An 18,533-nucleotide genomic window follows, 5' to 3' on the forward strand; every position below is an offset into this window, starting at 1 on the left:
CATCACTCCCTACAAACATACACTGTGATATAAGGAATTATTTCTCATGGTTGCTGAAATATAAACTTTCAGGCGGCTTTAATAAGTGCTCCACAAAGCTGGGAGACATCCTATTTGCAACATTCAAAAAACTAAAATGTTCTTAAAACGATGTAGTGTAGAAGCGTAGGTGAAGCGTAAAGGTAAAGATGTATTCAATGGATATTGTTCTGATATCTATCTGTGCCCCTGTGAAAAAGCTGTCACTACTGATCACAGTTGACAGCAGTAAAGCATAGTCGAGTAGAAATGCATAAAACATACACACTGATGTTGTTTGATAGATTCTAAAGTGCATAAAGTAATCATTTCCTTTTCATTTTGTGTTATGAAAAACAAAAATAAAGAGAATGAACAGGGATTAATAAAATAATCACTTAAATAAATTCCTTTAATCTTTATGCGCAACTTAAAATATTTGGAATACTCAGTTAAGTTGTCCCCTCTGTTCATGGTAGTGTCCAAATGAATAACTTAATTCAAGACATATCTACATGAAGAGAAGAACCAAAACCATGAGTACTACTTTTAATTTGTGACTTTGTTTTAATAGCAGATGTACTATATTGTTACCTTTTTGTGTTTTGAAGTTGTTGTATGTGTTTATAAATGTATTTCTATAGTTATATTTCTTTTTTTCTTTTTCAAGACATACACAACACATGTAAACACAGAAAAGGAAAAGAAGGACATGACCAGAAGGAGTATATAAAAACAGAAACACAAGGAGACAAATACAGCAGTTAAGCAAACAAACAATACATACAAACATACATCATACATACATACATGGATAGATAAAGCTAATCAATGAAGCGTCATTAACTGGAATATAATAATTGTAGTAGTAATTGCAGTAGTAATAACAACAGTAATAATTTGGACAATAATATTTTTAAAAAGCCGAATGAATTAACCCCATTCCACTTTCCATTGAGTCTTTCATCATTTCAACCAAAAGGAAAATAATCAATTCCAGTTCATTCTTGTCTCTACTACACCAATCACTCCTCTATTGCGTGCCTAGATATACATTTCAAAAGTGTCTTTATCAGAGTCTGGTGGGGTTAGCATCGTTGGACTGTGGAGCTTTTTGAGAGGATTTGAGAGTGCTTTGAAGCAGAGAGTGAGGCTAAAAGCAGTGGCTGTGGGGGGAAAGGTCGGGCAATGAAACAATCCATAAAACCATTGGTCTATACAATGTCATTTCCAGGTAATACTTTCTCTTTCCGTGTCCAGTTCATCTTCATTCCCTCTTTGTTGGGTTACATCCATGTCCATCAAAGTCATTGGTGTTTCCTCTCCCTTCTTATCAACCATGTCCCCAGATCGTAGTTATAAACAGGTCTCCACGTTGTGCAATGGGCTGGCGGGGCGGCAGAGAGAAGCAGCTGGTAGTCTTGCATCTTTTGGGGTCAGATGATCTCCGTTCTCAGCAGCAGCAGTGGCGTTGTTGTTGCAGTTGAGTGTAACGGGGAGGCTCTGCTGGCGGTAGGGGGCAGGGCGGGAGGCAGAGCGGTGGCGAGAGGGTGGCTGAGGGGGCTTGGCAAGGGGAGGAGCTTGGCGAAGAGCCAGGCGAACGTTGTTGCAGTCTGAGCGCTCTGATTCTTCGGTTTCAATGTCTGTCTCGTCAATCAAGGGGATGTTGTGGACCGAGTCATTGATGAGAAATTCCGGGTGTGCCATGAAGTCGTGGATGGAGTTCTTGGATTCCGGCTTCTCAATGCCATCATAAAGTGGACTACGGAATGCTTTCACCACTTGGATCTATGTTGAGTTTGGTATAATAATGGTCATACAAGGGGGAAAATGCGGAACGGAAAAGGGAATAGATGGGACAAACAAGTGGAGAGAGATTTAGTATTTAAAAAGCGTCACAGTGGCAGATGTATCTGACTAAACTTACCTGAAAAAGTTGTTATGAAAAGATACAACTTTTGATTCTTCTGAAAATTCCACTTAATGTTAGTTAAATTCTTAGTCAAAAGTTTTATTGTTGTAGGTTTGCCTGGGTGTGGGCAGGTGTGCTTCTTTCTGTCCATTGAGGTAATTCCTAGATATTATTTTTGTCCATTTAGGGCAAAACTCGGTCCCTCCCCCCAGGACCCTCCCCCAGGACCGAGTTTGGGAAACCCTGATTTATGGAATCCCTTTTGTTCAGGAGCATGCCCAGAGGCAACATTTCTGTACAGTCTCTTTAAAGGCAATCAATTACCTATGAATTGAAATGCCTCACTGACCGGATTAATCCTACTGTATTTGTACAATATGTACATGTCCGTCTGGGAATACTCTGTAACTTTAAAGCAATTTAGGGGAAGTAAAACAAATGAAAAGGTAACTTAAATAATGAAAGATCAAAGTTGCTGTTGTCAGTTCAATATAAGACATTTTAAATGTATCAAATACTCATTGATGGATGTACAACCTTGTCTGACACACGCACACGCACACGCGCACGCGCACACACAAATATAGAAACCTTTTTGTACAGAGCTATAAAACGTACATACGGGACAGGTGAAACAACTAGAACACAGAGCATGGGATTGAGACCAGTTTGCAAACCAAACAACCACTGACATGCTGACAGGCTGATCATGTGAGAGCCTCGTTTACTGCCATGCTGTACAAAAAAAAAACACATTCAATGTGGTCGTGCATGAGATTGTCTTGATGCAGAAGAAAATGCTTATGGGCGCAGTTGGATGAGCTACTGTATCTACTGACTGTTGCAATGTCCAATGAGCCATAATGCTGCTTGCCACCAGTAAATCAAAGGGAAAATCATCCACAATACAGACCAGCCACAGTAATAACAGTGTATGTGAATTAATCAGTTCAACTTTTTTAAATAATTGTTGTGAGTGAATTGTACCTTTCTATTGAATATCTTGAACATGTGCTTTGTAAGTTGTTTTGGGTATATCTCAAGTCGGGTGTTTTTAGATTTAAGGACATTAATACAGTCGACCAGATCAGTACAAACATGTCAATATAGTAGACAATGGTTGTATTTCATAAGGCACAATAGTCACCACACTGGAATTGCAAGTGTTGTACAACAAACCTTTACCTCCAATGTCAGAACAAATGTATCAAAACTGTTCCTCATAGTCACATAATAAGCACGTGAAACATGTATGATATACCACCAGTTTTTCTGTGTCCAGCCACAACTTACACTCTTAGAAAAAACATTGCTATCTAGAACCTGAAAGGGTTCTTTGGCTGTCCTCATAGGAGAACCCTTTGAATAACCCATTTTGGTTCCAGGTAGAACCCTTTTAGGTCCAAGTAGAACCCTTTCCACGGAGGGCTCTACAAGGAACCCAAAAGAGTTTGACCTGGAACCAAAAAGGGTTCTCCTATGGGGACAGCCAAAGAACTCTTTTGGAACCCTTGTTTCTAAGAGTGTACCCCTGTCCCTGTACAAAAATAATAACAAATGACGGGTTATTCATCCACTCAAAGTCAGGACCCATTGACACAGAACTCAACATAGGTCTTAAAGGCATTATGGTGAAGTTGACTTTAATATTGTTAATGAGGAAAACATAAATAAGGTGTTCCTGCAATTGCTATGACTGGTCCTAAATTGTAAAGAGATGTGCATATTGTGAAGTATAATCAAATCATAATAATACATTCATTCCCACGGAGAATTTGATGTAGAGCAAATAAGTATGTGAACATGAATGCAATTATGTTGCGATGGACACTTCGGGCTGAATCCTAACTTGATACACTACATGACCAAAAGTATGTGGACACCTGCTCATCAAACATCTCATTCCAAAATCATGGGCATTAATATGGAGTTGACGCCCCTTTGCTACTATAACAGCCTCCACTCTTCTGGGAAAGCTTTCCATTAGATGTTGGAACATTGCTGCAGTGACTTGCTTCCATTCAGCCAGAAGAGCATCAGTGAGGTCGGGCACTGATGTTGGGCGATTAAGTCTGGCTTGCATTCCAATTCATTCCAAAGGTGTTCGATGGGGTTGAGGTTAAGGCTCTGTGCAGGCCAGTCAAGTTCTATCACACCGATCTCAACAAACTATTTCTGTATGGACCTTGCTTTGGGCATGGGGGCATTCTCATGCTGAAACAGGAAAGAGCCTTCCCCAAACTGTTGCCACAAAGTTGAAACCACAGAATCATCTAGAATGTCATTGTATGCTGTAGTGTAAAGATTTCCCTTCACTAGAACTAAGGGGCCTGAACCATGAAAAACAGCCCAGACCATTGTTCCTCCTCCAACAAACTTTACAGCTGGTACTATGCATTGGGGCGGGTAGTATTCTCCTGGCATACGCCAAACACAAATGAGTCCATCGGACTGACAGATGGCGAAGGCGTGATTCATCACTCCAGAGAATGTGTTTCTAATGCTCCAGAGTCCAATGGCGGCAAGCTTTATACCACTCCAGCCGACGCTTGGCATTGTGCATGATGATCTTAGGCTTGCATGTGGCTGCTCGGCCATGGAAACCCATTTTATGAAGCTCCCGATGAACAGTTATTGTGCTGAATTTGCTTCCAGAGGAAGTTTGGAACTCGGTACTGACTATTTTAACCAAGGTCAGACAATTTGTATGCGCTACGCAATTCAGCACTTGGCGGTGACGTTCTGTGAGTTTGCGTGGCCTACAATTTCGCTGAGCAGTTGTTGCTCCTAGACATTTCCACTTCACACTAACGCCACTTACAGGTGACCAGGGCAGCTCCAGCAGGGCATAAATGGGACGAACTGACTTGCTGGAAAAGTGGCATCCTATGACGGTGCTACTTTGAAAGTCACGGAGCTCTTCATTAAGGCCATTCTACTGCCAATGTTTGTCTATGAAGATTGCATGGCTGTGTGCTTGCTGTTATACACATGTCAGCAACGGGTGTGGCTGAAATAGCCAAATCCACTAATTTGAAGGGGTGTCCACATATTTTTGTATATATAGTGTACATGCAAGTAACCCTTGTTTAAATCATACGCTGATTTAAAAATAGGGATTCACGCGAAAGTCAGAGTTATGGATGAGCATTAGGAATTCTGTGTGCTCAGTGTACTGTACTTCAGCATGCACAAACAATAAGATTTGTTTGTTTACTTCCCCAGCAAGCACATCCAAAAAGGCCAACTTTTGTAGCAAGCACAACCAAAAAAATACCCATTCTACCTCTGAAAATGACCACAAAGATCTTGGACAAGAAGCGACATGACCCAATAACCATGTTGTGAAGAGGGAGTGAGGCAACACAGAGACAATGTTAAGGTTGACTTGTGCTAATTCTTTTTCTCTCCTAAGAGCTGTTTGTTTCCATTAAGTAAATGATTTAGAAAAACACATCATTCTTAGGTACCCTCTGAATGAATGTCCCCTTGCGGAAGTTGTAAACTTTCGAGTATAGGTCCCACAATGGTCAATACCAAACAGCTGTTGAAAATGAAATATTATTCAAGTCAATGTATTCACTTGGTTTCTTTGAAATGGGCCACCTAACTTTGAGAAGAAAATGAGAATGCCTGTTTTTTTGCGGTGGAGGTTGAATCCCATGGACGCTGCAGACGTATTGAATGACACTACGGGAGGACAGACGGGTCTTAATGATAGTCAAGGTTGTGCTCAATTCATTTCCACTCGGTCAATTCAGGGAACAAAGAGGAAATTAAATTAATGAATTGGTAAAACAATTCTCAGTGAAGATAATGGACCATCCATCAATGTACATCAATGTACATTCCATTCCTGAATTGAATTCAGTTGAAATGATCCCAACCCTGACACAAAATTTAGGATTTTCTTCACAAGTCCTTAGGACAGGTGAGTGTGATTCATAGTCTTCATAAAGCCATGAGAAACTTAGGACAGGGGTAAAAACATAGAAACAGAAACATAGGACAAGGAAAACATACATTGTGGTAATAAACATATATAACAGACTCCTAATTTGGGAAGTGTGTTTGGAGTGTTGCACACGTATGGATCTCAAATTAGGATTCAGCCCATAGAGAGCTACCTATGATCACTAAACTGACAACCATACTGTCTGGAAAGTAGAGAACATTAAGGGGAAATGATACGTACCTATAAAGCTGAAGAGCAAAATAATAAGTAAAAGACCTTGCTTGGATCAACGCAAATTCCTTCTATAGTTAGAGTTAGAAGTTAGAGTTCCTACATTCAGATGTCTACTAATCTTCCTTATAGACAAGGTAATCTGGAGCTGTTTATAAATGAGACGAATAAATAAAGAAGTCCTTAATGGAAATGAGGCAAAATGCTGAACACTTGAGGGACTGTTTTTTTTATGTGGGTTGGTTGGATGAATGCATGGATATTGCATTAAACCAATTACACCACATGCATCCAAATTAACCTCCTTCAGATCAAAGGAAAGAAAAACCTCCAGATCACACCTTTTACACCCAAATACAATCTAGTCTGATGTGTAATCCTGTCTCTTGCATGGTTTACACCTTGCGCTAACATGTGGGTTTTGTGACCTGATCAATAGGATCCAATCACTATCTGATCAATGTTTGTCGTGTCTATACATGGTGAAAAATGTGTCTCTTATCCATCAACTGTGTCCACAATTTGACCAGATTTCCTGGTGCCTCCCTGTATGCTAATTATTTGACAAACATTCTTTCACAATAATATGAATTAATGTATTTTTTAAGATGATTACTGATGCTATAAGTCAATGGTGCTAGCGGTCAATGATTTTAGTGGCCGATATAATGATGATTTAAATGGTTTGACCATCCAGATCTGTTTACACTTGATTAATATACAGATACAATGGGTCCTTAACTACCACTGGAGGTGGTCAGGAAGATCTAATCACAATCAAATCACAATTAGTCTTTTAATCATCTACACCTGACAAAAAAAACACACAAAAAAGTAGGCATATGTTAGGAAATAGAAAGGAAATAAAAACGTCTTCCTTCACGAGATGCAGAACCTACAACAAGAGAGAACAAAAGAAACCAAGTAAAATGAGGATAGTTATTTGTACAAAGCAACACTGCAGATCCTGATTTGGCAGTCTGATCGAACCTAGGGACAGAGAAATTGTTTTATTGGTAAGGTGACCAAAAACAGATATCTCAGAAATGTCACTGTTGCAGGTTATACTCGAAGGTTTACAACTTTCCAGAAGCGCACACACTGGAAAATAAATGTAACTATTTTTCTTTTGTGTGTCCCTTTTTACCTTGGTTTGTCATCTCAGAAATTGGCTGCGTCATTGTAATGCTCTGAATAAAATGTCGATCTCATTGAAAATAAGGAGCAGACAGACCGTCTTCTCTGGGCAGTTTGAAACACAATTGATCACAGACTGTGTCAAGCCAAACAAAGCAGCAAGATAAAGAAATAGATTACGGACAGGATTAAATCAGATTAAGGGTAACCCGTGTTAGCCGACAAACGCATGGCTCTTGTTCAGGCGGTTTTGGAGGTATAACTGGGAAATGAGCTGTCAAATTAGTGATGGTCATTGTCAAAAACCACCCCTTCTTTCCCTACCACATTAGTAGTTCAAAATGGTGATTTCATGTGTCGACTATATCAATGATAAAAATAATGACACTCAAATGTAAAATCATTCAAAGAAATTCATAGCCTACATTCTCCTTATTTGTGCATTAGAAAAGCATAAATTAGAAAACATTCAGGACTATAAAATCTTCACACATAAAAAATATAACAAAAAACAATTATATTCTTTATGCATTCATTAAATACTGCTGGCCAGATAATGATCATGTTTGAAGAAGTGAAGTAGTCTATATTGAATTACGAAGACAAACGAGTATGCAGCCTGACACTCTAACAAGAGTCATGCGGCTGTCGGCTAGCACGGTTCTGATTGAATCCTGGACTAAGATCATGAGGTAGTAGTGAAAAGGATGTAAAGAAATATTAAATTAACAACTAATACAACAACAAAAAGTCAAATGAAAAGGTCAGTGGGTCAGGCGCCTCAGTGTTGGCTCCCCCACTCCCCAACACACAAACACGGACATAGACAAACACACGTATCTTTGATGCTTAATTGTATTTCTGGGCAGGCAAAGGTGCATTTCAACATGCTCATTTTGATGATGGTGAGTGGACTGTTTTTTGTTGTGTGCCGTTAATGGATGGCAGAAACTCACTCCCAGGCGCACCAGTTGCATTGGCAGTGGAGAGAACTACGTGAGTGGGAGTAGAAATATTGGTTACGTCATGGAGTTGGCTGAGAACTGAGGAGCGACGTCGCGCAGCACCCTGAAAGGAACCACTTCTCTTGAAGGTACTCACTACCTCCATCTGTTGGAGAAGAGAGAGAGGATATTAAAGAGAGGACATGACAGTCGTGCAGTAACTCATGTCAGTTGGTAGGGGGCCCCGTGATGCATATCGGAGGGAACCAGCACACAGAATGAATCACGTTTAAAGGGATGGTATAGTGGAGTTTTGTAGTTTTGTAGAGGTCATGTTCCACTATGGAGGTATCAAAAGCCTGTATTAGATACAAAAAGGCATTTTAATAGACAAACCTAATCCAATTTAGACCTCTGTTTTTAATCAATGATGTTGCCCTCAAAATATGGACCAGTAATTTTTTTCTATGTCTCATCTAGATGTTGGTGTGTGTACAAGAAAGGCAACAATTACAACACTTGTAAAATATTTCATATACTTGTTTTTAGGATTGATTAACAATGAACAAAGGGTGCATAAAAAATAATGACAGAATCTGTAATAATAGCAATGACATGAGGAAGGAGAAAAAGTATTTTAGTGAGAAATCTGAACATGCAATGGAATCAAAATGACTCATCGGTTACAACAATATACATAACTATGTTTGTCCTATCGATAAATACAGTGCCTTCAGTAAGTATTCACACCCCTTGAAACTTTGTAACACAACACATTCTGTCGTGTTACAAAGTGGGATTAAAATGAATTTGATTGTAATGTTTTGTTTTCAATCTACACAAAATACTCTGTAATGTTAAAAGAGGAAGAAAATGTGAACATTTATACAAAATAAAACACTGAGTCAAGACATGTTAGAAACAACTTTGGCAGCAATTACAGCTGTGAGTCTTTTTGGGTAAGTCTTCAAGAGCATTGCACACCGGGATTGTACAATATTTACCCATTATTATTTTCCAAATTCTTCAAGCTATCTTAAGTTGGCTGTTGATAATTGCTAGACAGACATTTTAAGTCTTGCCATATATTTTCAAGCCGATTTAAGTCAAAACTGTAACTTGGCCACTCAACATTCAGACTTGGTTAGCAAGTCTCTTGGTTAGATTTGGCCTTGTGATTTAGGTTATTGTCCTGTTGAAAGGTGAATTTGTCTCCCAGTGTCCATTGTGTCCATTGGAAAGCAGACTGAACCAGGTTTTCCTATAGGATTTTGCCTGTGCTTAGCTGTTATTTTCAGGACTAAAAGTTTATTTCTTTACCACATTTACTTAAGTGTCTTGTTGCAAACATGATGCATGTTATGGAATATTTTTGATTCTATACAGGCTTCCTTCTTTTCCCAATTAGGTTAATATTCTGGCGTAACTACAATGTTGTTGATCCATCCTCAGTTTTCTCATATCACAACCATTAAACTCTGTAACTGTTTTTAAATCATCACTGGCCTTATGGTGAAATTCCTGAGCGGTTTTCTTCCTCTCCTGCAACTGGAAGGAAGGTTAGAAAGGATGCCTGTATCTTTGTAGTGACTGGGTGCCCTTCTTTGCAAGGCATTGGAAAACCTCCCTAGTCTTTGTGGTTGAATCTGTTCTTGAAAAATCATTACTAGATTGAGAGACCTTACAGTATGTGTGGGTTACAGAGCTGGGGTTAGTCATAAAAAATCATGTTAACCACTATTATTGAACATAATTGAGTCCATGCAACTTATGTGATTTGTTAAGTACAATGTTACTGTTGAATTTATTTAGGCTTCCATAACAAAGGGGTTGAATACTTATTGACTCAAGATATTTCAGCTTCTCATTTTTAATTAATACAAAAATATATATAAAACCAAAATTCCACTTTGACTTTATGTGTGTAGGGCAGATACACAAAATTCAAGCTGTAACACAAGAAAACGTGGAAAAAGTAAAGGGGTGTGAATATTTTCTGAAGGCTCTGTATAGGAAAACATCTTTGGTATCTGACAGAATGATCCAAAATCATTGTGTTTTAAATAAGATTTCATAAAATATAACTTTTTTGAGTGAGAATATTACATGCATGTTTTACTCTGTTCACATCACTGTGTTCATATCATATAAAAAAACAAGGAATTAATTGTGGTGAAATGAATTAAGGCATCAAAAGGTGAATAAAGAGAGACACAAATCAACAGAGATGAGTCGGGCAAGCAAAAAAGCCTCCTCTTCATAGGACAGTACATGCTACAGTACAGTACATACTACAGTACAGCCCTTGTTGGAGAAAGACAAGGGACAGGGAATTGTGGAGCCCAATGCACTGTACCTGAGTTTGAATGCGATTGAGGCCCCTGAACCAGAGGATCTGCCCTCGACGCAGCTCCCTCTCGGCATGGTCAATCTCTTGCTCATCATCTGCCATGTCATCATCAATCATCTCCTCCTTACCGAGCGCATGACCAGCCTCCTTCAGACAGGGCAGGCGGCTGGTGGGTACCGTGGTGATGAGCTGTTTGGGTCAGGGTCAGTGTTAGTTGACAAGGAGAAGAACACAACTTGTAAAACAAAGGGTTTCGGTCTGGTGGGTCTTACATGCTGACCAAACGTCTGCGTACGCCATCGTGCGCATGTTGATTTTGTCCACCCACACCAGACATGATCAGGACACGCAGGTTGAAATATCAAAATGAACTCTGAACCAACTATATTAATTTGGAGACAGGTGAAAAGTATTAAACATTTATGGCAATTTAGCTAGCTAGCTTGCTTTTGCTAGCTAACTTGTCCTGGGATATAAACATTGGGTTGTTATTTTACCTGAAATGCACAAGGTCCTCTACTCCAACAATGAATCTATAGATGAAAGGGTAAACCGAGTTCATTTCTAGGAATCTCTCCTCCTTCAGGCTTCTTCTTATTCTTTGGAATTTATATGGCGGTTGGCAACCAAATTTAAGGTGCATTACCACTACCAACTGGACTGGAGTTGTTTGTCTCAGTTCGTCTTTCAATCACCCACATGGGTATAGGCTCCTAAAAACCAATTAGGAGACGGGAGAGGCAGGACTTGCGTGTCCTGATCGCGTCTGGTGTGGGTGGACAAAATCAACATGCGTGCAGTCTGGTCAGCATGTTAGGCAGTCCTTCTTGTGTAAAAGCCAACTAAAGACTAGGTTATGGATATGTGGGTTTGTCTGTGTCAAAGACCTTAATTAGTTCTTGACACAAAACCACTGTAGAACCACAGTTTGGGTAACACATTTACACATGAACTCCAGCATAAGTACCTGTCCCCACAGCAGCTCTCCTACTCCCACGAGCAGACACCACAGCCACTGCTCCACATTGAGCGGTGTGCAGCTGAAAGGTTTCCCCCCAAACTGCACAATCACAAACTGTACAGAACAAGACACAGGATGAGAGAGATTTGATCCCAAAAAGTGGTTGCCATTGGTTAGCACAACATATCCTGTGCGACAATAATTAAGTAGTAATGATTATTAGGTACAGTATATGACATGGTTGAATAACGTTACTAGTATTGCTATAATATAAAGCAGGGATGGGCAACTGGCGGCTAGTGGGCCGCATGCTCCTCTTTCAAAGCCCTCGGTACTCATGCGGGGTCTGAATTTACTGTTGCGAGTTAGAATAGCAGAGGGGTATGGATGTGGGCACGTAGACCTGTGAACAACTACAGCCCTTCATGATGAGTTCAGATTTGTTGTGGTCCTCACCCCCATCAAAGTTGCCCATCCCTGAACGTATAAGAAGGAAACGCTTATGGTCCTCTTACCTGCATTAAAAAAGTCCCCAGCACAATACTGCAGAAAATAGGGTTGTGGAATATGCCGTCAAAAACGTTCCGTTCACCGTGGATCTTACGGGCATTGATCTCGTTGAACAGTTGCATGAGCACAAAGGTGTTGAAGATGATCGTGTAGTGCTCGGAGGGGGGAGAGTGCAGAGGGGCGTTGCGTCCACTATCAATGTTGAAGATCTTCTCTCCTGAGATGGAGAGGAACACAAAAGAGATAAATGCACAATAGAGTCACATGTAGTTAAAGATATACTTCCTACTTCCAAGCAAAGGTATACTAAATGATCATGTAAAACGCTACAAGCTAAATAGAGCACTACAGTTCCATGACTGCTTTTCCTCAACCTTTTTGTCCCTCACTATTGCCTTTTCTTATACACCCTCCCTTCCTCTTCCCCCACCTCCAGCCTCCGTCCCTCCTCCCATCTCCAGCCTCCGTCCCTCCTCCCATCTCCAGCCTCCGTCCCTCCTCCCATCTCCAGTCTCCATCCCTCCCATCTCCAGTCTCTGTCCCTCCTCTCATCTCCAGCCTCTGTCCCTCCTCCCATCTCCAGTCTCCATCCCTCCGATCTCCAGCCTCCGTCCCTCCTCCCATCTCCAGCCTCCGTCCCTTCTCCCATATCCAGCCTCAGTCCCTCCTCCCATCTCCAGGCTCCATCCCTCCTCCCATCTCCAGCCTCTGTCCCTCCTCCCATCTCCAGCCTCTGTCCCTCCTCCCATCTCCAGTCTCCATCCCTCCCATCTCCAGTCTCTGTCCCTCCTCCCATCTCCAGCCTCTGTCCCTCCTCCCATCTCCAGTCTCCATCCCTCCCATCTCCAGTCTCCGTCCCTCCTCTCATCTCCAGTCTCGGTCCCTCCTCCAGTCTCCGTCCCTCCTCCCATCTCCAGCCTCTGTCTCTCCTCCCATCTCCAGTCTTATCCCTTCTCCCTCCTCCCATCTCCAGTCTCCGTCCCTCCTCCCATCTCCAGTCTTCATCCCTCCTCCCATCTCCAGTCTCCGTCTCTCCTCCCATCTCCAGCCTCTGTCCCTGCTCCCATCTCCAGCCTCCGTTTCTCCTTCCATCTCCAGTCTCACCCCTCCTCCCATCTCCAGTCTCATCCCACCTCCCATCTCCAGCCTCCATCCCTCCTCCCATCTCCAGTCTCCATCCCTCCTCCCATCTCCAGCCACTGTCCCTCCTCCCATCTCCAGTCTCATCCCTCCCATCTCCAGTCTCTGTTTCTCCTCCCATCTCCAGTCTCCATCCCTCCTCCCATCTCCAGCCTCTGTCCTCTTCCCATCTAAAGTCTCCGTCCTTGCTCCCATCTCCAGTCTCATCCCTCCTCCCATCTCCAGTCTCCATCCCTCCTCCCATATCCAGTCTCCATCCCTCCTCCCATCTCCAGTCTCCATCCCTCCTCCCATATCCAGTCTCCATCCCTCCTCCCATCTCCAGTCTCCATCCCTCCTCCCATATCCAGTCTCCGTCCCTCCTCCCATCTCCAGCCTCTGTCCTCCTCCCATCTAAAGTCTCCGTCCCTGCTCCCATCTCCAGTCTCCATCCCTCCTCCCATCTCCAGTCTCCATCCCTCCTCCAATATCCAGTCTCCATCCCTCCTCCCATCTCCAGTCTTCGTTTCTCCTCCCATCTCCAGTCTCCGTCCCTCCTCCCATCTCCAGCCTCTGTCCTCCTCCAATCTAAAGTCTCCGTCCCTGCTCCCATCTCCAGTCTCCTTCCTCCACCCCCACCTGTAGGCCCCTACCCTCCCCCTAGTCTCCAGTCTCCCACCTCCTCCTCCCCTGTGTGTACCTGCGAACAGCAGGGTGAAGATGATTGTGAGCTGGTAGATGGCGTGGCCCAGGATGTTCTTCATCATGGTCCGGGAGATGAGGGGGTTGTTGCGGCCGTAAGGCTTCCTCAGGAGCAGGGACTCAGTGGGTGGTTCGGTGGCTAGGGCCAGGGATGCAAAGGTGTCCATAATCAGGTTCACCCATAACATCTGGACAGCCTTCAAGGGAGAGTCCTGGAGGGGGAGAGAGAGGGAGGGGGTATGGAGAAGAGAGGGAGGTAGAGGGAGAGAAAGAGGCAGAGAGAGGGGAGGAGGCAGACAGAGAGAGGGAGGTAACAAGGAGAGAGGCAGAGAGGTAAAGAGGGAGAGAGGTAGGGAGAGATCATTTAGCTTTAAAGCTTGTTTGGAATGTCCGTAGATCGTTACCTATACTACCGTTCAAAAGTTTGGGGTCATCGCAAAACACCAGTCTCAACGTCAACAGTGAAGAGGATGCTGGCCTTCTAGGTAGAGTTCCTCTGTCCAGTGTCTGTGTTCTTTTGCCCATCTTAATATTTTATTTTTATTGGCCAGCCTGAGAAATTGATTTTTCTTTGCAACTCTGCCTAGAAGGCCAGCATCCTGGAGTCGCCTCTTCACTGTTGACGTTGAGACTGGTGTTTTGCGGGTACTATTTATTGAAGCTGCCAGTTGAGCACTTGTAAAACATCTGTTTCTCAAATTAGACACTCTAATATACTTGTCCTCTTGCCCAGTTGTGCACCGGGGCCTCCCACTCCTCTTTCTATTCTGGTTAGAGCTGTCCTTTGAAAGAAGTAGTACACAGCGTTGTACGAGATCTTCAGTTTCTTGGCAATTTCTCGCATGGAATAGCCTTCATTTCTCAGAACAAGAATAGACTGACGAGTTTCAGAAGAAAGGTCTTTGTTTCTCTTCATTTTGAGCCTGTAATCAAACCCACAAATGCTGATGCTCCAGATACTCAACTAGTCTAAAAAAGGCCAGTTGTATTGCTTATTTAATCAGAACAACAGTTTTCAGCTTTGCTAACATAATTGCAAAAGGGTTTTCTAATGATCAATTAGCCTTTTAAAATGATAAACTTGGATTAGCTAACACAATGTGCCATTGGAACACAGGAGTGATGGTTGCTGATAATGGGCCTCTGTACGCCTACGTAGATATTCCATTAAAAATCTGCCGTTTCCAGCTACAATATTAATTTACAACCTTAACAATGTCTACACTGTATTTTGGATCAATTTGATGTTATTTTAATGGACAAAAAAATGTGCTTTTCTTTCAAAACAAGGAAATGTATAAGTGACCCCAAACTTTTGAACAGTAGTTTATATCTTTGACCATTTCCTAGTGAGTTACATACAGCAAGTGGTCCATTTGGAATTTACACAACAGTGAATTGTGGTGTGGTGTGGAGTGCGAGAGTCAGAGATGGAGTGAGTACCTGTGTGATACAGGCGCCGGTGAAGGCCACGATGACAGCCACCACGTTGACAGTGAGCTGGAACTGGAGGAACTTGGAGATGCTGTCATAGACGTTGCGGCCCCACATGACCGCCTTCACAATGCTAGAGAAGTTGTCATCAGTCAGAATGATGTCAGAGGCTTCCTTGGCTACGTCAGTACCAGCGATGCCCTACACAGAGCCACAAAAAAGAGCCACTTTAAATGTACACTGCTTTGAAAAGTATTCACAGGTCTCACATTAAAAAACAATACATGTCAGTAATACCTACTTATGTGTATGATAGTTACATAGTAGTAGTGTACTGTAAGTACTAATGTAACAATACTAAAGTACATACCATGCCTATGTAACTATATTGTAAATACATAGGGTACATTTAGTGAAATGTAGCGTTAAGTATGGGATTTAATATCTCCCCAAATGTACTAAAATTACTAAAGATGTGTGTCATCATCATCATCATCATCATTTACATGACTCACCATGGCAAAGCCAACATCGGCCTTCTTCAGGGCAGGTCCGTCGTTTGTCCCGTCCCCTGTCACTGCCACTACCTGCCGCTGCTCCAGTACAGTGCTGTCTATGATGCCTGCAGGAAAAGAAAGTTATCATTGGAAATTATACAGCTGCATGGTTTACCATCTGTTTACAAAAATACTACTGTAGCTTTGAGTGGAGTGTCTCTGACCCACCTTTGACCAGTGTATGTTTGTCTGTAGGTGAAGACCTAGCCAGAACTCTTAGTTTGGGCCAAACCTTATCAATGCGCTCCTGCTCAACCTGTAAGAAATAAAGATTGTATTATAGGGGTATCCACAGAAACTGTTGAGTCTTGTATCACTGAGTTATTGAAGCTAATGAATTGAGTCAGGGCACTTGCATTTTTTGTCAGTAAAAGAGTATCAAACAACACATGAATGATGAACTCTACCTCTCCTTTCTCATTTCTGATTCGTCGGTTGAATTCCTTCCCGTCTATACACAGGAAGTCATCCCCAGGCTGGATGATGCCACACTTGGCAGCGATGGCGCGTGCTGTGTTGATGTTGTCACCTGTCACCATACGCACGGTGATACCTGCCCGCTGGCATTTCTTGATAGCATCTGGGACCTGGTTAGAAAAGACACCAGAGTTTTGCTAAAGCTTTGGCACACCCTCTTACTCGCTGATGTACATGATACTACAGAGAAATGATTGAATATTTACTAAACCTACAACTATAACAAAACCTATCATTTGGAAACCCAGAATTAAAATCTTGCAACATTGTGATTTGTCAAAATGATCAGTGACAAAAAATCAAGGTACTGGAACAACGTTCCTTGTTAGTTGTCGCATTCCAGTCTGTTGACAGACGCTACGGTGCCATTTATGTTATGTGCGTCTGTCCATGAGAGATTACAATACCTATAACTATATGCCTACAGTATAACAAAACCTGTTGTGTCATCCTACTGTGCCAACCCTTCCATAAGGGCAAGCTTCTCCCCACTCTAATCCTAGGTTTTTACAAGTTCTTATTTAGACATTTTTCAACAGAATTATCCACTTGAAATGAAGAGCAAGTAACAGGCAATTGTCATCCCTGTGGAAAAACTCCACTCCAAATTTACCTACATCTGTGAAAACAAATGCACCCCAATAGAGAATCCCTCTGCGTAAGGTCTTGGTTACCTCTGGGCGGACAGGGTCCTCGATGCCCACCACTGTGATACAGATGAGGTCACTGACGATGCCAGCCTCGTTCTCCCAGTCGGGCTCAGGGCTGGCCGGCAGGTCCTTGTAGGCCACGCAGATGGTGCGCAGACCGTCGCAGGCCATGGGCTCGATCACCTTCTTCACCATCTCGTCCCTGTCCCGCGGGCGGAAACCCCGTGGATCGCCACCACCAGCCATGATAGAGGAGCATCTGACAGACAGAGAGTCAGGACACAGATGCTCTGTATGTTAGGGCACAATATTCATGTTTGTCATTTTGTTTTGATCATCAATTCTCATTCAAGGCCCACTTTATCTTGAGGCCCCTACCACCCCTTTCTCTATCAAAGCTGTAGCCTCTATCAAATCCAACTTTGGGCTTCATTCAATCCGTATTGCGGAGGTTCCGCATTACAGCCTGATTTCAATTTAAAGGCAATGTTCTCACGTTAGAGACTGCATTCACGGTAAATGCTGCATATGTTGGGCTCAATCGGAATCTACCTTTACAATTCTATCAAGCTTCAGCAATAGGGATTGAATAGAGCCCTTTATTTGTATGCGTGATTCACAGGGAAACTACTTTTCCTACTTGTCATGACAAGGCAGGCACACAAGGCAGGCCGTCTCCAGCTTGAAAGTCAGACTCACTTCTTGAGCAGGATCTCAGAGGCCCCCTTGCTGTAGAGGCGGAAGGATCCATCAGGCAGCTGCACCACCGTGCTCATGGACTTGCGCACAGAGTTGAAGGTGTAGACCTTGTAGAGCTTCTCCTCAGGGATCTGTTCCCTCACAGGGGCATAGTCCCTCTTCAGGTCCAGGATGAAGCCAAGTAGGGCACACTCTGTCTTGTTGCCCACCTGCTTGGGTAGGCCTCCCTCCTTATCCGGGGGCTAAGGGATAAAAGATGAAGATACCATGTTTTTGCTCAATACGTGTGGAGGAAAAAGTCAGAATAGGAGACTGGGCAAAACGCACATTTGTATGTAAATTTGTATGTAAATTCTGAATTCTATGAATGGTTTATATATGTTGGGTTAACATGAACAAAATACATTTCCATCCAAATGGCCAATAAAGATGTAAATGTCTTTGCAAGTTAACCAGAAAATAACCAGGAAAGATAAAGTTGTGTCCCTTTACCATTCCGCATTGCAGACATTATCCACAATAAAAATGTGGGAGCATTCAACAATGTGCAAGTATCTATCGATCTTTCCTAATCCACCCTCTCACCATAATCTTGGAGGTGTAGGCGCTGTTGACAGCTATGGCATTGACGAGCGTGTCTAGCACTTTAGGATTCATCTGGTCAGGGTGTGGGACCTTGTGGAAGTGCTGGTCGCCTGCGTAGGCCTGCACCACGGTCATTCGGTTGGTAGTGAGGGTGCCTGTCTTGTCGGAGCAGATGGCCGTGGCATTGCCCATGGTCTCACAGGCATCCAGGTGGCGCACCAAGTTATTGTCCTTCATCATTTTCTACAGGGAAGGAGAAGGAAACAGACGGAGATGGATCTTACTGTTAGGC

At 42.7% G+C, this 18,533-nt stretch overlaps 1 protein-coding gene across 8 annotated transcripts in view; it reads right to left on the minus strand.

The window, feature by feature from the left end:
- Nucleotides 1-403: 403 nt before the first annotated feature.
- Nucleotides 404-18,533, minus strand: part of LOC110491094 (plasma membrane calcium-transporting ATPase 3) — a 33,096-nt gene continuing 14,966 nt past the window's right edge. For 2 of the 8 annotated variants that reach the window (XM_036947219.2, XM_036947218.2), the window contains 13 exons: nucleotides 18,242-18,484; nucleotides 17,657-17,898; nucleotides 16,982-17,216; nucleotides 16,238-16,417; nucleotides 15,999-16,086; nucleotides 15,789-15,895; nucleotides 15,283-15,474; nucleotides 13,838-14,051; nucleotides 12,024-12,235; nucleotides 11,515-11,622; nucleotides 10,554-10,736; nucleotides 8,277-8,363; nucleotides 404-1,806 (listed from right to left, as the gene is read on the minus strand). In XM_036947219.2, the coding sequence (XP_036803114.1) occupies nucleotides 1,375-1,806; nucleotides 8,277-8,363; nucleotides 10,554-10,736; nucleotides 11,515-11,622; nucleotides 12,024-12,235; nucleotides 13,838-14,051; nucleotides 15,283-15,474; nucleotides 15,789-15,895; nucleotides 15,999-16,086; nucleotides 16,238-16,417; nucleotides 16,982-17,216; nucleotides 17,657-17,898; nucleotides 18,242-18,484 (2,523 nt within the window). In that variant the 3' untranslated portion in view covers nucleotides 404-1,374. Of the gene's footprint in view, nucleotides 1,807-8,209; nucleotides 8,364-10,553; nucleotides 10,737-11,514; nucleotides 11,623-12,023; nucleotides 12,236-13,837; nucleotides 14,052-15,282; nucleotides 15,475-15,788; nucleotides 15,896-15,998; nucleotides 16,087-16,237; nucleotides 16,418-16,981; nucleotides 17,217-17,656; nucleotides 17,899-18,241; nucleotides 18,485-18,533 lie in introns of all 8 variants that reach the window. The other 6 variants (XM_036947223.2, XM_036947222.2, XM_090203406.1 and 3 more) reach the window with 3 other exon arrangements.

Source organism: Oncorhynchus mykiss, chromosome 16 (assembly GCF_057628025.1).
Source record: "Oncorhynchus mykiss isolate SJ-2025 chromosome 16, ASM5762802v1, whole genome shotgun sequence".
Taxonomy (NCBI): domain Eukaryota; kingdom Metazoa; phylum Chordata; class Actinopteri; order Salmoniformes; family Salmonidae; genus Oncorhynchus; species Oncorhynchus mykiss.